Source organism: Sebastes umbrosus, chromosome 6 (assembly GCF_015220745.1).
Source record: "Sebastes umbrosus isolate fSebUmb1 chromosome 6, fSebUmb1.pri, whole genome shotgun sequence".
Taxonomy (NCBI): Eukaryota; Metazoa; Chordata; class Actinopteri; order Perciformes; family Sebastidae; genus Sebastes; species Sebastes umbrosus.
Genome location: NC_051274.1, coordinates 23,973,033 through 23,993,728, shown reverse-complemented (window position 1 = coordinate 23,993,728; position 20,696 = coordinate 23,973,033). Strand labels below are relative to the sequence as shown.

At 41.2% G+C, this 20,696-nt stretch overlaps 3 protein-coding genes across 4 annotated transcripts; 1 reads left to right on the top strand and 2 right to left on the bottom strand.

Moving 5' to 3' along the window:
• Positions 1-31: 31 nt before the first annotated feature.
• inavaa (innate immunity activator a) lies at positions 32-10,281 on the top strand. Its single transcript, XM_037771475.1, has 10 exons — positions 32-81; positions 4,945-5,041; positions 5,751-5,884; positions 6,025-6,147; positions 6,239-6,500; positions 6,595-6,648; positions 7,534-7,759; positions 7,897-8,043; positions 8,131-8,818; positions 9,557-10,281. Exons 2-10 carry the CDS (start codon positions 4,978-4,980, stop codon positions 9,647-9,649), a joined length of 1,791 nt encoding a protein of 596 aa, XP_037627403.1. The 5' UTR covers positions 32-81; positions 4,945-4,977; the 3' UTR covers positions 9,650-10,281.
• A 74-nt stretch (positions 10,282-10,355) lies between these two features.
• LOC119489250 (inositol 1,4,5-triphosphate receptor associated 2) lies at positions 10,356-15,561 on the bottom strand. The gene is made up of 13 exons (XM_037771476.1): positions 15,370-15,561; positions 15,211-15,274; positions 15,051-15,123; positions 14,924-14,951; positions 13,479-13,619; positions 13,258-13,389; positions 12,654-12,810; positions 12,536-12,576; positions 12,398-12,445; positions 12,172-12,317; positions 11,958-12,086; positions 10,703-10,816; positions 10,356-10,620 (listed from the first exon to the last, which is right to left on the bottom strand). The coding sequence occupies exons 1-13, from the start codon at positions 15,379-15,381 to the stop codon at positions 10,470-10,472; spliced, it is 1,236 nt and encodes a 411-aa protein (XP_037627404.1). The 5' UTR covers positions 15,382-15,561; the 3' UTR covers positions 10,356-10,469.
• Positions 15,562-17,104: 1,543 nt separating this feature from the next.
• On the bottom strand, positions 17,105-19,734 carry rpl10a (ribosomal protein L10a). 2 transcript variants are annotated; one of them, XM_037773483.1, is made up of 6 exons: positions 19,644-19,734; positions 18,825-18,896; positions 18,652-18,732; positions 17,719-17,867; positions 17,447-17,619; positions 17,105-17,322 (listed from the first exon to the last, which is right to left on the bottom strand). In XM_037773483.1, the coding sequence occupies exons 1-6, from the start codon at positions 19,646-19,648 to the stop codon at positions 17,152-17,154; spliced, it is 651 nt and encodes a 216-aa protein (XP_037629411.1). In that variant the 5' UTR covers positions 19,649-19,734; the 3' UTR covers positions 17,105-17,151. The 2 variants fall into 2 exon arrangements, with proteins under 2 accessions (XP_037629411.1, XP_037629412.1); XM_037773484.1 differs by lacking the exons at positions 18,652-18,732; positions 18,825-18,896; positions 19,644-19,734 and adding an exon at positions 18,317-18,536.
• Between the last annotated feature and the right edge of the window lie 962 nt (positions 19,735-20,696).

Below are 20,696 nucleotides of genomic sequence, written 5' to 3'. Positions count from 1 at the left end.
GCGTTGCTCTCACATCTGACTAGAGAGAGTCTGAACTGCTGCTCTGAGGATGCTGTAGAGGAGCAGATAATACTCTACAAGGTGAGAGCACAACACTTTACACAGGTTAACAACATGATATATAAAGAGTAAAGGAGCAGCAACATTAGTACAACAAGTATTAAGTTAGTTAAGTTTTACATTTTCTATGTATATAACTCTTAACAACATGTAAAAAAGATAAACATTCACTCTTTTTTGTGTTGTAAAGTAACTAAGTACAGTTACTCAAGTTCTGTACTTAACTACAATCATGAGGTACTTGTAATTTACTTCATTTTTCTGCTTCTTTCTACTTTAACTCAAAAGGTGAATATTGTACTCTTACATCACTACATCTATTTGACAGTTATAGTTACTAGTCACTTGAAACTTAGCATGCAAAAACATACAGAAAATATGATGCATTTACTTTTGATAGTGTACATTTTGTTGATAACACTGCACTTTTATTTAAGTACGTTTTTACATGCAGGTTTTCTATTTGGGCTGATTATAACTCTTGAAATCATGTAATTAAGATAAACACTCACTTTTTTGTGTTGTAAAGTAACTAAGTACAGTTACTCAAGTTCTGTACTTAACTACAATCATGAGGTACTTGTAATTTACTCAATTTTTTCTGCTTCTTTCTATTTATACAACTTTAACTCAGAGGTGAAATATTGTACTTTTACATCACTACATGTATTTGACAGTTATAGTTACTAGTCACTTGAAACTTAATATGCAAAACATATAGAAAATATGATGCATTTACTTTTGATAGTGTACATTTTGTTGATAACACTTTTTTGTTTTAAGTAAGTTTTTACATGCAGGATTTGAAATGGCATATTTTCAAAGTGTGATATTGCCATTTCTACTTAGTAATGTGATATCTGACAAGGATCTGAGTATTCTTCATTAAAATACTTTGTGTTAAAAAAAAAACTACTAACCAGACAAAGCAATTATGATTGTTGATAAAAAAAATAAAAAATAAAACAGCTACTATCTGGAAAATTTAGTTGAGTCTCTGCAGTATAATCGCTTGGTCTGTATTGTCGGTTGCTTTCACTGATAAACAACTCTTTAGTGTATTTATGTGGGACAACAGGCTGGTTGGTTGGTGGCAGTTGTTTGTGCCCAAGGCAGCAGAACAAACACCATCCCCATCAGTCCCCCATGTTGACAGACATGCTGTGCTACTGTGGTGCTAAAGACAACACCTCTGTGTTGTTATGCCCCTGGTGTCCCCCAGTTCTTTTTGTAAACGCTGGGTACTTGTGGGTGGAAAAAAAGAAGCCGTAACCACATCCTGCCAAGAGAGCCCAAAGAGATGACCATCGGTGTCCATTCAGAGGCCTCAGAAGTGATGACTCAGAGGGACAAGGTGTCGTGATCCCCGGTCAGCCCTTCAGCCTCTGGAGAACAATGGAGCATCTCTTCTTGCCCTCTGTATTTACGCTGTCGTTGGGCTGTGACAGAGCTGGTGTGTCTGGCCAGCATATGGCCTCCAGTGACTGGGAGCAGGCCGATATGGTGCTTATTACCCTTAGCATTGTCTCTGTTGGAAAACTAAGACCCCTTGCACTACTCAACAGTGTTGATCTGACAAAGGGAAGATGCTGAAAGTGTTTGAGTCTTTGATACAGACTTTTTATGCTATCACAGTCTCTTGACTGTATTTTGCTGCAGTCTGTGGAGTTTCCACACTCAGCGCTGCTTCTCTTAAGACAAAGATCTGACTCCAGTGACGTACTTTGTAATACAACACTTCTTTTTTTTTTTTCTACCGCCGCTCCCCCACATTGATGCACTTTTCTTCCAGCAGCCCATATTGTGTGTGCAGAGTGGATCCATTTTGCTGAATGGATTTTGGCTTTTCACCAGACTCTGAAATAAGGCATGCTGTAAAGTCGTTTGGTTTCTTCCATAGTATCAGCATTCAGTGGAGAGCCTTAATTACAGGGTTCGAACGGGCCTCGGTCTGGTTTCAGGCATCCCGCACTGTTTCCTCGGCTAGGCCGGTCCCCATTGGTAATTCCAGGGCCGACCACAGTGGTAATGAGCGCGGCGGTGGTGGCGGCATTCCAGGAGATCGCAGCTCCAAAAGGCTCATGGGAAAGGGTGGTGGGGGAAGTCGGGGAGACAGTGAATCCACATCATGATCTCTTACCATAAACACCCACTTCCGTAGATGTTACACTGCCACGGTCTGCTGAGCGACGAGGATGGGCGGGATGGTCGGCGCACATCCCTGACACGTTCCTAGATAGTCGTCGCAATTAAGCTGTTATGACTACATCAATCAAGCCGGGTGGAGACTGTGCTATCAGCAGCCATCCTCCCAGGAAGTGGACAGCCAAAAGCATTGATTTTTGGCTCTCTATAACATTTCAACACTCCCCACGACTCCAGGTTTTCGTGACAAATGGCATCAACATCTTGGCAATAAGCTGCAACTTCTAGTGAGATCTACCCCGAACTCACCCACCCACTCAGCCTAGACCTCCGACCACAGACTCTTGTGAAAGTCTTCAGAGAGTTATGGGGTGTAAGTGGGTAAATCCCACATTACCCTGCCTGTCTCTGATTACCAGGCTGGATTCCTGTTCACGTCTTTAGTTTTTACATCGTTGCAACATGGAGCCATGTGTCTGAGAGTACAGCAGGCCTCAACCTTGCACAGTAAAAAACTCCTTTCCCCACCTCTCACTGCAGCCTCAATAATATCAGCCAAACAACGCTCCTCCAGCCTGAAGCAGATTTGTCAGCACATATTGCGCCCACAGCAGATTATTGAGGCCGGTTGGTGGATACAGGGCCTTTTGTTGCAGTGTTGTTTTACTGACTCGAGCAGCCTGTGCCTCATTGTGCTTACACGGCTGCTCATAGCTGCGTCAGTTCACATGAGTTGCGGTGGTGAATGGGTCAGGCCCATGGGATACACAATAATATCCTGTCCTCCTGGTCGCTACAGGAAAAGGCCTGATACTCATCTCCAAACACGGAGAGTTGAGGATTATACACAGCCGCCTTAGGAACACATTCATTCAGTCTGTTTTCATGTCACCTTGCCTCCCCATTATTTCTGACTAACACATCATTTACTTCTCGTGTGAGCTTTGTTTGCATGATATTTAGAGATGCATCGATAGCGGATCGGATATCGGGCCGACACTGACTCTAATAACTGGATCGGGTATCGGTGACAATGGAGCAGATCTATTCAATTCAATGTTTATATACTATATAGGGCTGTCCCGAATACCATTTTTTAAGCTTCGAAGCTTCAGTGAGTATTATTCAAAGGTATTCGGAGCTTTGCTTTGCGGCATGGCGTCTCCATTTCCACTGTTTTAGTGGCCGAGACAGTGCCGCTGCCGAACTACCATACACACACGCCTGTACACACAAAAAATATCTGTCTGAGAATAACTTCTAATAATAATGTTCCATATTTCATGGGCTATTTTGGGATTTATACATTATTATTGCATACATATATAAACAAAAAACAAAGCATTCGAATACTGATTTGGAGGTTGAATACGATGGCAACGGTCGAAGTATTCAAGTCAGCCCTAATATACTATATACCTTTTAATACTGGAATTTTAATTCCTGTTTAAGTTTTGACCAATTTGTTGCTGCATTAAAAAGGTTTACACTTTGAATTGTAGTTCCTGTTAATTTTGAAGATTTTCTTTACCATTTTGTTGGTGTACGATTTATTACTTTAATAATAAATAACAATTCAGTAATCATCTATGTATTTATTTGTTACATTTTGTTTTACAAAGTTTGGAAAGCAATGTTTAAGTCAAGCCTGATACCCAAAGCCCAGGTAGCGATATCAGTATCTGGACTGAAAAAGTTGAATCTGTGCATCCATAATGATATAAGTATAGAGACTGCTCTAGGACTCATCAAGTTCATGACCTATTATTTTATGAATGTGTGGCATTGAAGCAATAAGTGACGGCAGTAATATTCTTTAATCCTGTTGGAGCCCGTGACAAGTCTCTTGTGATCTATCAGCCTTCTTTAGGAGAAGAGATGAAGGAGGGTGGTGGCAAACATGTGAGATCCGTAATAAATTAATTGACCTAAAAAGAATTGAGAAAATAAGGGCAGCAAGTTCTCGTCCTAAGGGTGTTTTCACCAAAACAACCACACACACTGACTCATCCCTAAATGTTATCTCCAATTTGTTGTTGTCATTGTTTTCCTCTTCTTGCTCTCGTTCCTCTACACATCTTGTTTTTTTGTTTATTGTCAGTCAGATGTTTTGGTGGACAGCAACAATGGAGCCGAGCAGAGCCATAAACATGAATTGTGAAAGTGTGTTGGTGAAATAATGCACAGGAGTCAGCAGGGACCTTGTGATCTGATGCTGCGTGGACAAACCCAGCACCCAGCATTGAGACATTCTTCCACTTCAAAGCCCCCAGAGGCTTTTCTGGACACTGGTTGAATAGGGAGCTGAGGGAGGGGTGTGTGTGTGGGGGGGGAACAGGTGCAGTCCATGAGTGGGGTAATTCCCACTGCCATCTGCTTTCCTTTTCGGGGTCTGGGCTCTTTAAACGCCCTCTGACACGCCTCATGGCGACACGCTCCCCTAGCAGGCCGCACCGTGCCCCGTCACCATGGCACCACGATTCGGATTAACCCCCGCACATGTGCCGAGTCAACCATGGGGGTCTGCCTCTTTTGTGTGGGAGAAAGAGGTGGAGGAGGCGGAGGAGGGCTGCATGGATAAGTGTGTGAAAGGACACTCGCCAGTCATTCACTTTTGTTAAGTAAAGCAGCAGCAGGGAGCATGAATGAAGCCATGTGGTGGGAAAACAACAGGACAAACTGAGTTCTTATAAGTGATCAATCTAATTTTTACTAAGTAATATCTTCTTATTTCAACAGGTACTTCTAAGAACTGAAGAGCAGACAGTCGAGATGACTGCCATCGAGAGTAAAGAGGAGATCAGTGACACTGATAGTGGGATTATTGTGCACTCTGGTAAGAACGTCACCACAAAACACAGCCACTGATTTCCACATATATCTATATACATATATATATATATATGTATATATATATATATATATGTATATATATATATATATATAGCTTAGGGCTGCACAATCAATATAAAACACAATAATACTACTGATATGAACAAAGCAAAAAAGTTGCATGTCACATTGTTCTATTTATTTATATTTTAACAACTAATTCTTAGCTCATTTTTAAGATTCACAAACATTTAAGAGGTAACTGAATAAATAAAAAGGTTGAATGGTCACAAATTGCAATACATTAGTTAGCAGATTTTGCAGATGCAAATGCAGATGTTCATTTTGATTAACTTTATCATCCCAGAGGGAATTAAAAAAAGAAAAAGAGCATTTCATGTATGTGTGTTATGAAATGTAATGTCAAATGGGATGAAAGAATTTGTGGGTCATCTATGGGACAATTATATACATTTTACATTACATTTTTTTTATAATAATATTTTATTACTTTATTTTATATAGCACTTTAAAAGGTACTCAAAGGCACTGAGCTTGCTACAAAACTAAAAAAATCACAAGTTGCATTAATGTGTTTTCGCATTTTTTTTTAATGCAAAATTAGTAGCATACAGTAGAAATAGTGAATAGTGTATTTATTTCTATGACTCATAGAGATCCTGATGATGTGATCTTGTGTGTGTTGACTGCAGGTCCAGACAGCCCCACGTCCCCGGTGAAGGACCTGACCACCCACACCAGAGCCCTGAAGCTGAAGCACCAGTCTCTGGAGGAGCGTCTGGAGCTCTGCGTGCTGGAGCTCAGGAAGCTCTGCATCAGGGAGGCAGTACGTACTTTCTAGATGAAAACATGTACATGCTACCAAATATGTTAGTTTGTAATAGCCCTAAATGAGTGTTTATAATTGCATTCTGTGTGTAAGGGTTACCTTTTTGTAATCAAAGCTTTTTTATTTTTAATTTACAGGAGCTGACTGGTAAACTGCCCTCAGACTACCCTCTGATGCCCGATGAGAAGCCACCCCGGGTCAGAAGGAGGATTGGAGCTTCCTTCAAGCTTGACGAAGGTCTGATCCATCTGGATAAACAGGTACAGTCCTCCATCAGTTTTTTACTATTAAAGAGAGAGATTGCAATTCATCAGCTGAAACTAAATGTCAGAATTTGTGTTTTTATCTTAGGACTCAGAGCTGCAAATGCTGGAAACTGACTTGGCTCTTCAGCAGCAGATTTACCAAGCGGCCCGCAAACTCTCCCTGGAGGGGCACCTCAGCAAACCACAGAAGAAGAGCCGGCTGCAGCAGTGCAAGAGGGCGGAGAAGAAGGTGAAGGATCTGCAGGAGGCCGTGTTCCATCAACGCATCAAGAGCGAGTGCAACTCGCCATGCATCAGCATCTCCAACATCTCCAACATCTCCAACATCTCCAACAACCAACACAAAGGTGAGTGTCACTGCTGCTCTCTTCAGGCCCAAACTGTGCACTGCACTCATGAACACAGTCAGTGGGATTTACACTTTCCCTTTTCTGTACACAGATCTGAACATGTCTGATGACAGCTCCCTGTCTGATGTGGTGGCCATGGATGATGGTGAGTGGAAGATTATCATCACTCTCTGACAAACATGCTTAGATTTAGACGTATATTAAAAAGAAGTATGAATTAGAAGGGTTATGTTATAGATCAGTGGTTCCCAACCTATTTTCCTTGAAGCCCCCCTATTTATATTTAAGAAAATCTGACGTCATCCCCCTTAAAGATAGAAATCTTCTTTTGTTTACTAGAATAGTGTTAGAGCCAAAATACATTTTTATTTTTGTTATTGTGGCTAAATAAATGATATTTATGGTGTTGTTAGATTGCTGTTAGACAGTCACGTTAATACAGGTGCGTGCCTCTGTTTGTGTGCGGCAAACGGAAGAGCAAATGTTGTTTTTGAAAGGCTAAACGCCAACAAATATGGATTGAAGCAGAATATTTCATTAGATAAAAACACATGTGAATATTCTAGATGGTTACATCTATCTTTTTTCAATAAATTTTGACTTTTTGACTTAACAACACACAGTTATTGTTTGAATAACACCAGTGGGAAACAAACCTACACGGCCACCACTGGAATCTAGTTCTACAAATAGTATAATTCTAATAATATTAGTGTAGCCTGATCTTTATCTGACACTGAGCAGAAAATACCAGGTTTTAAACAGAACGTGGCCTAATAAGTAGAAAAAAGATGTCTTTTTAAATAGTTTTATATATAGACTTTTCCAGTAAGTATGTTTTTATGATTTTAGTTCATGTGCAAATCTAATTTTGACAACCTCAGAGCAGATGAATCCTGGAGCACCCCCTGTGATCTTTGGTGTCCCCCTAAGGGGGCCCAGGACCCCAGGCCAGGAACCACTGTTATAGATAATGTAGATCAGAGATATTTTGGAGCAGCATGATACTGACTGTTTGATGTTCTCTTAGATGTGGACTCGCCCGGCCCTATCTCGCCTCCAGTGTTGGGCACTTCCTATTCAGACCCCCTCCAGCTGTCAGCCACCACCCTTCAGTCGTCCCCGCAGTCATCGAGCCAGCTCAGTGTGGAGTACGAGCGCTCTCCCATCCAGAACTCTCCGTGGAAAGAGTCCAGCCTGGATCAGCCTTACCAGAAGCCCAACAACGCTCAGTCTTCTTGCAGCAGCAGGTCCAGGTAGGAGTCTGAAGTCGAATCGAATACACAACTGCACTGGGTAGAGTGTGTGTCAACATGACGATAAGAGGAAAAACAAGGAGCTTAGTGTCACTATTCATATCTCACGTCGTCCTTTCTGTTTTTGTTGTGTGCAGTAGTCCACCAGGAACCCAGGTGTCTGCAGAGAGCATAATTCCTCTGTCTCACTTCATAAAGAACGCGGCGCTGCGTCAGAACCACTCCACCAGCGCCCCCTCCACCCCAGAGCTGCATGTACGCCGACAGTACTCCCAGTCCTTCAGGTACACAGAGAAGTCACATACATAACAGTAATGCACAGAGAACATAACAACATATGTACTATAATTTGACATGACATGTCTCCCCAGACTTCCCAAAAGTAAGCCTCCACCTGCTGACGTGGAGCACCTCAGCTCAGAGAGCAGTCGAGGGCGAGCCAGGCTGCCCCAGCGGCGCTGCCTGGCCGACTTCATGGTGCGTTCTCCAGAGTACTCTCCCCTGCGCCCTTACCAGTCCAGCTCGGAGGACAGCAGCTCGGAGCACTCGTCCTCCTCCTATATCAGCTCTCCAGGCAGGGAAGGACCCACTGAGATCCCAAAGCTCTGCCCGCCGCCTTACGGATTCCACTTTGGAGCACAAAAGAAAGGGCTCTCAAGCTTCACCAGCTCACACAAGAACAACAACCAGTCTCAGTGCAGCCCCGGCTACATCAGGGCAGTAGCAGAAGATGGCCCCCTCTCTCCTCAAGACCTGGACATGGCCAAGTGCTTCCTGTCCCCCCCTCCTGTGGCACACAACCCTCAGCAGAGACAGTGGCAGGAGGGAGCATCGTCCCAGAGGGGAATCCTAAAGCCCCCTCCGCCTTACACCAGGCTGGTGCGAACGCCCTCGCTGAAGGAGTACCCGAACCACGCCATCCGGCTGATGCCCAGGGACATCGTGTCGGAGGAGCTGAAGTCCTGGCATCAGAGGAATCAGCTGCAGAAGTTGCGGCCGAGCTGCATGGATCAGAGTGTCATGAGCCCCACTTCACCTCATCTGCCTCTATTTAAACAGGTTGGTACGGATACGGATGCAACAGTAAAATAGTTCAACAAGAGTTTTAATATATACTAGTCTGTTGATTATGTTCTTGATAAATCGATTATTTGTTTGGAAATGTCCCATCACAATTTCCTGGGGTCAAAGGTGACGTCTTCAAATGTCTTGTTTTGTCCAACCAAAAGTCAAAAAGCCCAAAATATTCAGTTTACATGTTAAAGGTACAGTGTGTAGGATTTGGTGTCATCTAGTGGTGTGGTTGCAGACCGCAACCAACTGAGTACCGCCCCTAAGCTAATGAAAACACAACGATTCTTAGTTTCAGGTGATTATACACTTATGAAAACATAGTTGTGAATATTATATTCCATTTATGCTAATAGATCACCTCGAAATGTTACACACTGTTCCTTTAATATATACAGTATTAGGGCTGCAGTCTGTCATTTGACCCAATTTCCTGGGGTCAAATGTGACGTCTTCAAATGTCTTGGTTTGTCTGACCAACAGTCCAAAACCCCAAAATATTCAGTTTACAATCATGTTAAGACATGAAAAAGCAACAGATCCTCACATCCGAGAAGAGACAGTCACATTTCTTTTGGCATTTTTTGCTTGAAAAATGACTGAAACAATTAATTGATTATTAAAACAGTTGCTCATTAATGTCCTTTTGATCAGCTATTCTGATATACGATATATTTATGTACAGAATGTATGAGGCTAACACTGATTTCATAACTGTTTCCACAGGGTTCGGGTAATGTGATTCTCCAGAGAGCTGCAGACGGGACTCCGGTCCAGTGGTTCATTGCAGAGGATGCTGAAATCGTGAGCCAGGTGTAACTGAGACCTCGACTCCTCTGCAGTAGGATGTGTGTTTCTATTTATCTCTGTATTTATTACGGCTTTGGACTCTCTGTGAGATCGTATGTTGAGACGATGCAGAAAACGCGGACCTATCGGTACCCCGATGTGCACATTTCTCTCTTTTAATTTAAAACTTAATGTGAGGTGGTTTGCCAGTTTTATTTATTTTAAGTTGTTTTCTAACAGATGTTTCTGAGGTGAATTTAGGTTCATACAAAACAGATTTAAAACACAGTTGCTGTGGTTTCAAGAATTTCTTTGTGTCTGGCACACATTTTGCACATGAAACTCATCTACAGTCATTTTCAAATAAGTTTAGCCATTCCTAATGTAATGTTTTATGTTAAACTATATTTATCTGTTAATGACAGTTTCCCTAAATACTAAAATGTTTATGCAAATTTGAAAATGCATTGCTTTTCTTTATATATATAGTTAAAATTTAACATCTAGCCATGACATGAAGTGAGCTGAATCTTAACGTTTGCTATTAACTCTTGATAATTTATCACTGATGCCTTAAACGGTGGTTTGATAAATGTTTTCACTGCAGTATGGTGTTTTCTTACTAACCAAGTGATTGTATCAGTTTTGATATGTTTTGTATATTTATAATAAAAAATACAGCTGAAAGTTAAGTTTGTGTTTTTTGTTATCTAGAAGGTAACAGATAAAAGAACACAAAGTATGTCAAAATACATGAATAAAGTGTTTTATATTCAGGTGTTTCATCTGGTCTACATGCCGGATGTTCACAGTCACAGACTTTAGACAAAGTCCTACTATGACTTTATATTCATGGCTCAGGTTCTTCATCGTGAAGCTTCCACAAGAAGTAAGTCAATGTTACAACACTGAAAAGCACAAACAGGTACGTGCAGGCGAGCGCCCAGCGGCAGCGATACAACCAGTGAGCCAGAGGACGACGTCTCCACAAAGATCCACACCTGAGGAGAGCAGTCAGTCAGTCAGTGTTTATCCAGAGGGGAAATCATAACAGTTGTCTTTTAAAACATTATGTTGACTCACATGCTCCCAGAAAGCCGTCGGTAACTATTCACACTCTTTTTATCCTTGTCTGCTTTTTTCTTTGATAACGTAGCTTTGTCCTTGTGTCTCTGTCGCAGAGTATCCAGAGGGGGACTGTAGCAAAGACAGTTACGTTACATTTTTAACAGTACAGAGTCAATGCAATGTTACACAGAGTGGACAACAGAAAAAACACACTCAAGGGCCCCAAAGCAATAATTAGCTGTGGGCCCCTACTGAGCATCCTCCAACAATTATTTTGACTGGAGTCCCAATGGAGTGGAGTGATGAAACACAAAATTGTTTAAAGGATATGCACCATATACACATAATGCTAACTGAAATATTTAAAGGTACAGTGTGTAGGATTTGGTGGCATCTAGTGGTGTGGTTGCAGATTGCAACCAACTGAGTACCCCTCCGCTCACTCCTCCCTTTCCAAGACTGTGGTAATGTGAGCTGCCGATTGCAAAACCGTGGTAACGCCGTTCGCCTCGCTCAGAGGTCATCCTTACCATAAAAACACTACTTTAGGAGCAACGGAAGTCAGCCACGGTGGCTGGCGGTACCACGGTTTTTCACTTTGTGGTTCACATTATCGCAGTTTCACAAGCATGTCAGAGAACTACGGTGGCATTCAGGTAACGTAAAAACGTGAAAGGATTCTCTAGAGCCAGTGTTTGGTTTGTCCATACTGTAGAAACATGGTGGAGCAACATGGCGGACTCTGTGAAGAGGACCCGCTCCCTATGTAGATATGAAGGACTCATTCTAAGCTAACGAAAACACAATGATCTTAGTTTCAGGTGATTATACCAGAGTATAGAAGCAAGGAGACGAAACTCAGGTGTTTTTTTGACAACAGCTGCTGCTGCTGTCATTTTGGTCTGAAAACGCTTATTATATTTATAAAATTTGATTGTTCAACTGAGGCCATTTCAGCAGAATATGACAATATAATAGAAATAATTTTGTTTTACTTTTGGAAGGGACTTTTTAGGCGAACAATTTACTGGCGCCCGGTAGTCGCTTTCAGTCCAAAATGGCGGGGTGCTTATGTTGCAAAAGAACGAACAGTTGAGTTTCACTTCTTGGCAAGAAAACATAGTTATGAATATTATATTCAATTTCTGCTGTTAATTAAGGTTATTAATTACACCAGTGTTAATGAAGAGCAAGATTTAAAAAAACAAATATCAAGAGGCTTCAGCAGATTTGGTGTTTACTGCAGGCTGTAGCATTGTGTGGTGTTTACTTTCTGTTGCGTGACTTCCTGGAGGCCGGTTGTTTCGACGGGAGGCACTCTGGGTTGTTGGGGACGGGAGGTGGAGGAAGCTCAGCAGGAGCTGGACCTTCTGACGGAGTTTCATCTGGATCCGGTGGCCTGAAGAAAAAAAAAGAGACAATGGAAATCAGGTGAGGCACACTTGTTGATCGTGTGTCACAGATACAAAGAGTCTCCAGTTGACCTGTCGTCCACTGAGCAGCTGTCGTCCTTGGTGACGGCATAGCAGCTGGACTCGGAGTTCAGGGGGGGAGACGAGCATGTGAGGAAGGAGTCCTTGCTGTAGGACCTTTCAGGAGCTTGTTTCCTCGAGTCTCGCTTTACCTTCTCCTGTAGACACAAAGAAAAAGACACTTGGGTTTCTGGATGATAACATTCGTAAAGAAAACTCAGTGAAGAAACCTCCCTACCTGGATTTGGGTGGGAATTATGGATATACTGACTCTGCGACGTAAATTCTGAAAGAACACAAATAAACTGCAGATTGAAGTGATGAAAAGGTAGCTGCATCCATATCTGACGGTACAATAAGCCAAATATCTGCATACCTGCAGAGAGTTTCTCTTTCGGCCGTCACCTCCCTCTAGATCTACAAAGAGAGATTCAGTCAAATGATGCACACGAGGGCAGAACAAGACAAACAGAACGAGACAGACTATCAGAGACCTGGCGACGCTCCGGTGTCGATGCTGTTCCTGCAGGAGTTCTGCTGCTGGATCGCCTTCTTGGCCTCCTCCAGCTCTGCCAAGTTTCTGTCGTGTCGTCTCCTCAGATTCTCCACGTGAGCCACCATGAGCTCGACCGCACGACTCACTCGAGCCTCCTATCACAGACAGAAACATCAAATATCAGAGAGAATAGAGGTGCAACGGTTCAGTTTGTATTGTGGTTTTTGAGTCACAGTTTCGGTTCAGTTTGTTTTGTGCATTAGGGTGAAGAAAAACAACCATTTCCAAAACGTTTGAACACAAAAATATATAAATAGATTGATTGATCGATAGTAATGAATGATATTTCTATATTATAGTAACAAATAGGGCTTGGTATCAGTACTCAATACCATTAAGGTGTTTAGTATTTCACAAGGAAAAAGCACAAATCAGAAATGAGTCAGAAAAGCTAAACATATTCATGATTTATAAGAAATAAATGTTCTTTTTCTTCCTTCATCCCTCTGATCATTTTGTGACCCCTTCAGACTTTTGGGGTCCTGACCCACCAGTTGGAAACCACTGAGCCATCCAAAAATAAAACAGAAGCCTCAGAGTACCTGGTGCACAGCGCCAAGCACCTCGGCCGTGTTGGAGATTCGCTCCACAGTCCCACCGAGGATGTCCAGACACAGCTCCAGCCTCTGCAGGATCTGACTGCGCATACTGTCCAAACACAGGACCTTCAGCGTCTGAAAACACACATACAAACACACATGTGTACCTGTTCTCTGGTGGCGTCATTAAAGTTAAATATCACATCATCTGTCATGTACTGCACCTCCAGCGTCTCCCTGCCTCTGGTCAGCTCCAGCTGGACGTTCTCCTCGGCCATGTTGCGGGCGTGCTCCTCCGCCTGCAGCCGCTGCTTCAGGGTGTACTGATCACAGCGGAAGGCCAGGGCGATCTGAGAGAAGGACGTCTGAGAGCAACAACATTTATTTTTCACTCTGGTTTTCAACGCACCGTTACATTTCAGATCTTTCTTTTTTGTCGGGTTTTGAGCTGTATTCTTTATGGTTGAAATGATAATAAAAAGTAAAATACATGTTTATCTGCTGCCTAGATATTTAGATATTCAGCACAAAAATCAAGAACTACACTCTTTAACACTCAAGTACAGACAAAATGTTACTATTAAAACATTAAAGGATAGGTTCACAATTTCTCAAGTCTGTCTTCAAACAATAGTCCGGTGCCCATATGAACACTGACACAGGTTTTGCTTGTTGTAAACGTTCCTCCTGTTTATACGGGCCTTTAAAAGATACACGTTTGAACACATTTTTGTACTGAAGGACTGTGGGTTTTGTCCCTCATCATCACTTACTGTACATTCAAAGAGCATTAGGTAAGGATTTTTTAAAGGGTTAGGGTTGTATGAGGTACTTCTCCATAGTCAGTGTATTACCTACAGTAGATGACGGTAGGCGTGCCCCCAGTTTGGAGACGCACACAGGAGTTACCACATAGAAGCAAAGCAATGTACTGCTGTGGACGGGGCTTGCAGCAAAACACATTTTAGCCTCCTAAAAGAAAGGCCCACCTAAAAACAATCAATATCAGATTAAGTGTACGCTATATTTAGAATATTTTCACCAGTTTACCTTGCCGTCAGACAGCCCTTTCTGATAGAGAACTGAAGCCATTGTATCCATCTATGCTCTCGCCAAAGCCACCAGACTCCATTGTGTTGACTCCTGTGTTCTGTTTTTTTCAATGGAGTCTGGTGGCTTTGGCGAGAGCATAGATAACAGCTTCAGTTCCCGTCTGACGGCAAGTTAAACTGGAAAAAATATTGTAAATATAGCGAACACTTAACCTGATATTGATTGTTTTTAGATTGGCTGGGCCTTTTTTTTAGGTGGCTAAAATACGTTTTGCTGCCAGCCCCGTCCACAGCAGTATATCGTTTTGGTTCTGTGCAGTAAATCCTGTCTGTTTCTGCCAGCTGGGGGCCGACCGCCATCTACTGTAGGTAATACACTGACTATGGAGAAGTACCTCATACAACCCCACTTCAAAACACCCGAACTATCCCTGTAATGTCCGGTGTGAACAGGAGGAACGATTATAACAAGCAAAAGCTGTTTTACTTGAAAAATGGTGAACCTATCCTTTAAAAGCAACATATAATGCACACATGTAATATATGAAGTACATAAAGACACACATAAAAAGAGGAACAAACAACATGTAGTGTGTGGTACATCATGGTGACCTTACCTCTAAATCTTTCTCTGACATCTCCCCACTGTTAGTAAACAAGACGAGTCATGAAAAGTCAGATTCAATATTTATATATACAGTACTATGATAACCTGTGTGGCAGATAAATATTACAGTGTGTCACCTGTTGAGGCCAACGCGCTCTATGATGGACAGCTCATTCCAGCTTGTGATTGACGGCTCCTCTTGACTGGTTTCTGTGGTAACAGAAAACACAACCCAGTTTAAATGTAGAGCCGTGATACTGGTTCCTGGACTTGTTATGAACATTTTATAGCTGTTACCTTCGTCACTGTCCTCACTGTCCAGCATGTGGGACAGACAGTAGCCGTTTGTCTCTGCATCAGGCTGAAATTATTTAAAAAACATTATTACTGAAGGATATAATCATTACATATATAGTAGTAAACAGGTTGGACCAGCTGGTAGATTATTTGACTCACCTGAGCAGTCATCACTACATCAACTTCTGTCTTCACAAGAATAATCCAAATGTCCTCATCAGGTAAAAACCAGATTAAATTATTCAAATCCTCTCCACAGTCATCACTAGATTTTACATTGTTGCTGGAAACATAAATATATCCTCATAAATTAGTGTGCGTGTTTGGTTCATTTCTCCTTCGGCCTTTCTCCTGCACTGAGAATAGATAATCCTATTAAGAGATCCACAGTCAAACCAGAGCAGGACGACGGCCCCAAGAGGCTCATGGGTAGCCGTGGCTCTACCTGTTGCTGTGGTTTTATCATTAGTGAATAAATACTGCTGACCTCACTAAATCCAAACACTTCAGACAAAGGGGATATTTAACCATCTTTAAATTGGTGAATGCCAAAACCTTTACTTTACACAGAAGGGGGTGTACAGGCCCCAATCCATTTGTATTTATTTATTTTTTACTGATTTAAAACAGTCACTTCTGTATTCAGTAAGGTATATATAAATACAAAAAATATATTGAGTCAGGACAAGTGGAACTCATTATGATCAGCAGTTAATACTTTTTTCCACAAAATATACATTTCATTATAGTATGACGTGTCCATTATTAAAAGAAATATTAAAATGAATACAATTTGTGAGATAATTCTTTATTTACAGCATGGAGGGAGCTCCATGAGGTCAATATGTTAGACATTTTAATGCCACTGAACTAGGGATGGGCTGATTGAGACTCAGGGTCTTTCCCATTTGTTCTTTTATACGGCTTGACTCCTCTCCTTGACTCCTCTCTTTGCGTCTTAGTCCCGCTGGATCAGCTATATTATTTATTCATTATTAGCGTCTGCATTTATTGATATTCTGACAGTAGAAGTTATGTATTAGGCTGAATGTTTCAGGGAGAATGTAAATGATGTAACTCATATCAAACCCGACACTCAGGAATTATCAGCCTCATGTGACTGAATGGAAATGACTTAAATGATGTAAAAGGTGTAAAAGACAGACTCTCCTTCTCTCTCTGACTTTAACTGGATCCTTAATAAAAGTTCAAAACTATTGCGTTGCTGTAATGTGGCTCAGTATTTTATTTCTGGGTCTGTACTCGTATGTTTTTAGTATTCATTTTCCTCTTTCCCTCTAGTATATTTCAGTATACACTCATAAAGGATTATCTTATTTTAAACTGTGCAGCAATCACCTCGTTAGTTCAGAGAATTCACACAATACTGTATGTTATTTACTGCTAAAAGCTGTCCCGCATTTTTAACACATTAGCTGAAGTAATTATTACATAATAGTAAAGACAAATGCCTGTTTGGATAATGATTTGTTTCATTTACCTCAGAAATCGTGGCACATTTCTCTCCCCTACATATTTAAACATTAGCTGCTTAGATTAATAAAAGTATCATTAGATCAAAAACAAATTGTGGGATTTTTCACCACTACTACTGACCGGACACATCAGGATGAGAGATGTTTATCATTTTTACCTCAGGACAAAAGAGCTACAATTGTTTTTCCTCTAGAATACAAGTTGAATACATTATGTTTGAAAAATGATAACACTGAACTATGAACAAGGATAATTACATTACTGTGCACAATGTTGAGCACTGGTGAGGTTGTAGTGGAAAATTCTTTCCCTAAACTTTAAATATTTAAATGTTCATAATGATTACACTTAAAAATCAAAGTTTCAATCTGAAAAACAAGAAAAACTCCCAAAACGGTCAACTTTGGAACATTCCACATTTTTTATTAATAGAAAAGCTGTCCTTTAGTAGAGGCGCTGGGGTTTGCCCATGGTGCTCTTGACGTAGAGGGCACGCACGTTCTGCCAGTTCTTCTTCAGCAGAGACACCAGGAAGTTGGTAGCCAGATGGATGTTGTAGACAAGCTCATCCTCCGTCATCTTCACGTGTCCTACAGCCACAGCCAGACACAGCACCTACGGCACAAAGATCAATATATTACTCAGTAACACAACAAACGATTCCTTCAATATACCGTGAACAAATAGATTAACAGTAAAGTAACGTGGATTTTTTAAATTTGAGAACTGCTGAGCGTACCTTCTTCATCTGGAATTTGATAGTGGATTTGACCTCGTCCACCTTGGTGTTCAGGTTCTCATTGTGGGTGAGCAGGGAGGGGAATTTGCCGGCTTTGTTCAGCCCAGGACCCAGGATACGAGGGATCTGCTTGATCAGAGACTCAGAGGCCAGGAAGGCATCGTACTTCTTGGCTAGAGAGGGGCAGTAGGGAACAAAACTAATGTTAAAAAAAAAAGCCTGTCGGACTTCAATCATCACAAATCAGAGGTTCCATAATGCCAACTTCGTACCGAGCTTCTTGACCATTTTCTTGTTCTTGTTGAGCTTCTTGAGAGCCTCGATGTCCATGTGTGGCAGCTCAGCGACTTTGGCCTCGTCACAATGCTGCTGGTCTCCCAGGACGCACACGGAGAACTTGGGCCTGGGGAGAGTCTTCAGCCTGCAGATTAACAATGTAATTAGAGCCACTGCTCACAACCCCACGTAAAACACAGGGGCATCAGTTGGAAGTAAGGCAGGGTATGAGTGAGAGAAAACCGCTACATAGTTTGCATCATGGTGGTTTAAATGAACGCTGGCATATGCACTTCTAACGGCCGGGCCAGGCGGGGAATGTGAGCAGCGCCTGGTGGCAGAAACGCCGCCAGTGTGGACACGCAGCGGTTCAGCGAGGTAGTCGTCACACGCTGCTCATGCGGGCAGTGTGTCCCCGCCGTGATTCATACATCATGCCATACATTTATCAAATTATCATTTTTTTTTTCAACTAAACTAGGTGCAATTAATTTTGTGATGAAAATGTTTGCTTCTCTAGAATCTTGGAACTCAAATACTCTGCCATCCCCAAATGAAACCATCCTCATTTTACTGTAATACAAAAATTCTTACCCATACCACCAGTGTGGCCGGTGTCCAGCTGACCTCTTTGGTAACAAATTGGTCGGCATGAGTACATGAACTTACCAGCTCAGCCACTCAAAACCTTCCCTCTTATTTTAAGACCCAGGGTAGGGGTCCGTCTGCTTCGCCTCCACCAGCCAGAGCTGGGTCAGCTCAGTCAGACTACCCAGAGTACTTCTCCATGTCTGCCCCGGGCCTGTCTGGACTTTTTTTTTTACTTTTAAGATCAACTACTTGCCTTATTTAAAAAGGCTGTTTAAATCCTCAGACAGGGCTGGAAGCACACAGGGAAAAGGTCGGGTGAAACAGTGAAATTGTCGAACCTGACAGTGCCGGAGAAACGCTTGTCCTTCTGGGGATCATAGTTTTTCAAGCTGATCTGCAGCTCCACCGACTCCGTAAACCTACAAACAGACAGAGTTAAACATCCGTCTCCGATTCATGCATTTAAACTCAAGTGTCACACGTTTAACAGCTTTTCCTCATATGAACTCACTTCCTTGTCTTGGTCAGAGAACCCTGCAGGACCTCCTTCACGGCTTCATACAGCGTATCCCTGCTGACCTTACTGGAACATAAAGACATCAGAAAATATATTATAGTTCAGTTCAGACAACTTTATCTATCCCCAAGGGGGCAATTCATTTGAAGCATTCCCAGTCCTTACATACAACAGAGAACAAACAATTAGTTAAGTCAAAGGAAACATTAAAGGCATGGGGCAGTTGGAGCAACAAGTTACAATAAGAACATATAAATAAATAGGATTATGGCAATAAAAGCCAAAAACATAAGAAACAATATATGAGAACATCATATCTTAAAGTTCCTCTAAATAACAGTCATTTAAATGGGTATGGTCTGTGTTCAGGAGCTCAACAGCAGAAGGGATAAAGGACTTAAAGTCAGGATTTGTTCTCCTGAAGGGCACATTATATATTATAACGTCGGCCTGAAGGCATCAGAGAGAACTGGTCTACGGTGGCAACTAAACATCCTTAAAATACATCATAGTTCAGAAAGATATAATTAAATATCATCTAGGAGAGCTGATGTACACATCCGATGCTTGATTGTTGTCTAAAACATGTTTTAAATGTGTGGATGGAGGCGGATTAACATCTAAAACTCAGCGTGTCTGAACGTCACAGATTAACAGATGAACTTTAGCTTCACATAACTCTGAATAACTTCACTATATAACACAACTACCGCATTATATAACAACACTAGAGTCTTAGAAGAGTAGTACGGCTCAGTATAAATGTGTAAACTGTGTATTTTATGGACATTTATTCGTTAAACTGGGTCTAACCTCATTTTCGCGACTCGTCCCTCTCGGCTCGCTGCGGTGAAAAGGAAGTGGAGAGGGAAGTGACGCAAAATAAAGCCGACATCGTGCTGACGTCATCAAAAAGCACAAAGGACGTTTTTGTTTTTTTCCTTTTTTTCCCCTCAACTTTATTGAGAAATACATGGAGTATTTTTTTATTATTATTACTTTAGAAAATATATATGTACATACAAAATGCTCATACCAGGGGTACATTAAAAAAAACACCAAAAAAAACAAACAAAACCAATATAATAAACAGTAAACAATAAATAAAATATACATCTATATGGAGAAAAAGTAATACAACATCAGAATAGATTCTCATCGGTCCATAAAAAAGTTCTCAAACACATAGTTTTGTTTTGTTTTGAAACAATATTTTTTATTGAATTTGACATATAAACATATATACATATATACACATACAGACAAACTAACAATATTAATAATTAAATTATACAATGAAATGTTTAGTAAGAGTTTCCACAGTAATCAAAGAAAGAGAGACATGACATTTCATGTATTTCACATATCTGACAAAGAAAACAAATAAAATAAAAATAAGACAAAACAAATAAATACCTCAAAGAAGAAGAACAAAAAAACAACAACACAAATTCTGCTGCTTTTCCTCTGGTTATGTATGTAAGTCTCTCCAGTAAACAACACAAGATGCCATCTCCCTCACCCACACATGTATCGAAGGTAAATCCATTTTTCTCCAAGACAAAGCTATCATTCTCCAGGCCTGCAGGAGTCCAAAGTCAATTAAATTAACTGTTTTGAGTTAACGATAAAGTTATCTGGATATATACCTAGTATACATATCTATGCTTAATGAGGCACCTTCACTCCAACAATATCAAACACATATTTAGTTGTGATTGCCTTCTTATTCCTAATGTTTTTTATCGTGGTGCCATATGTCTCAGTTCTTGATAAAAATGTTCAAAATTAGGTATTGAGTCTGACCATCTCTTCTTGTGAATGTGGAATTTTCCCAAAATACATGGAGTATACATGTTCCAGCTT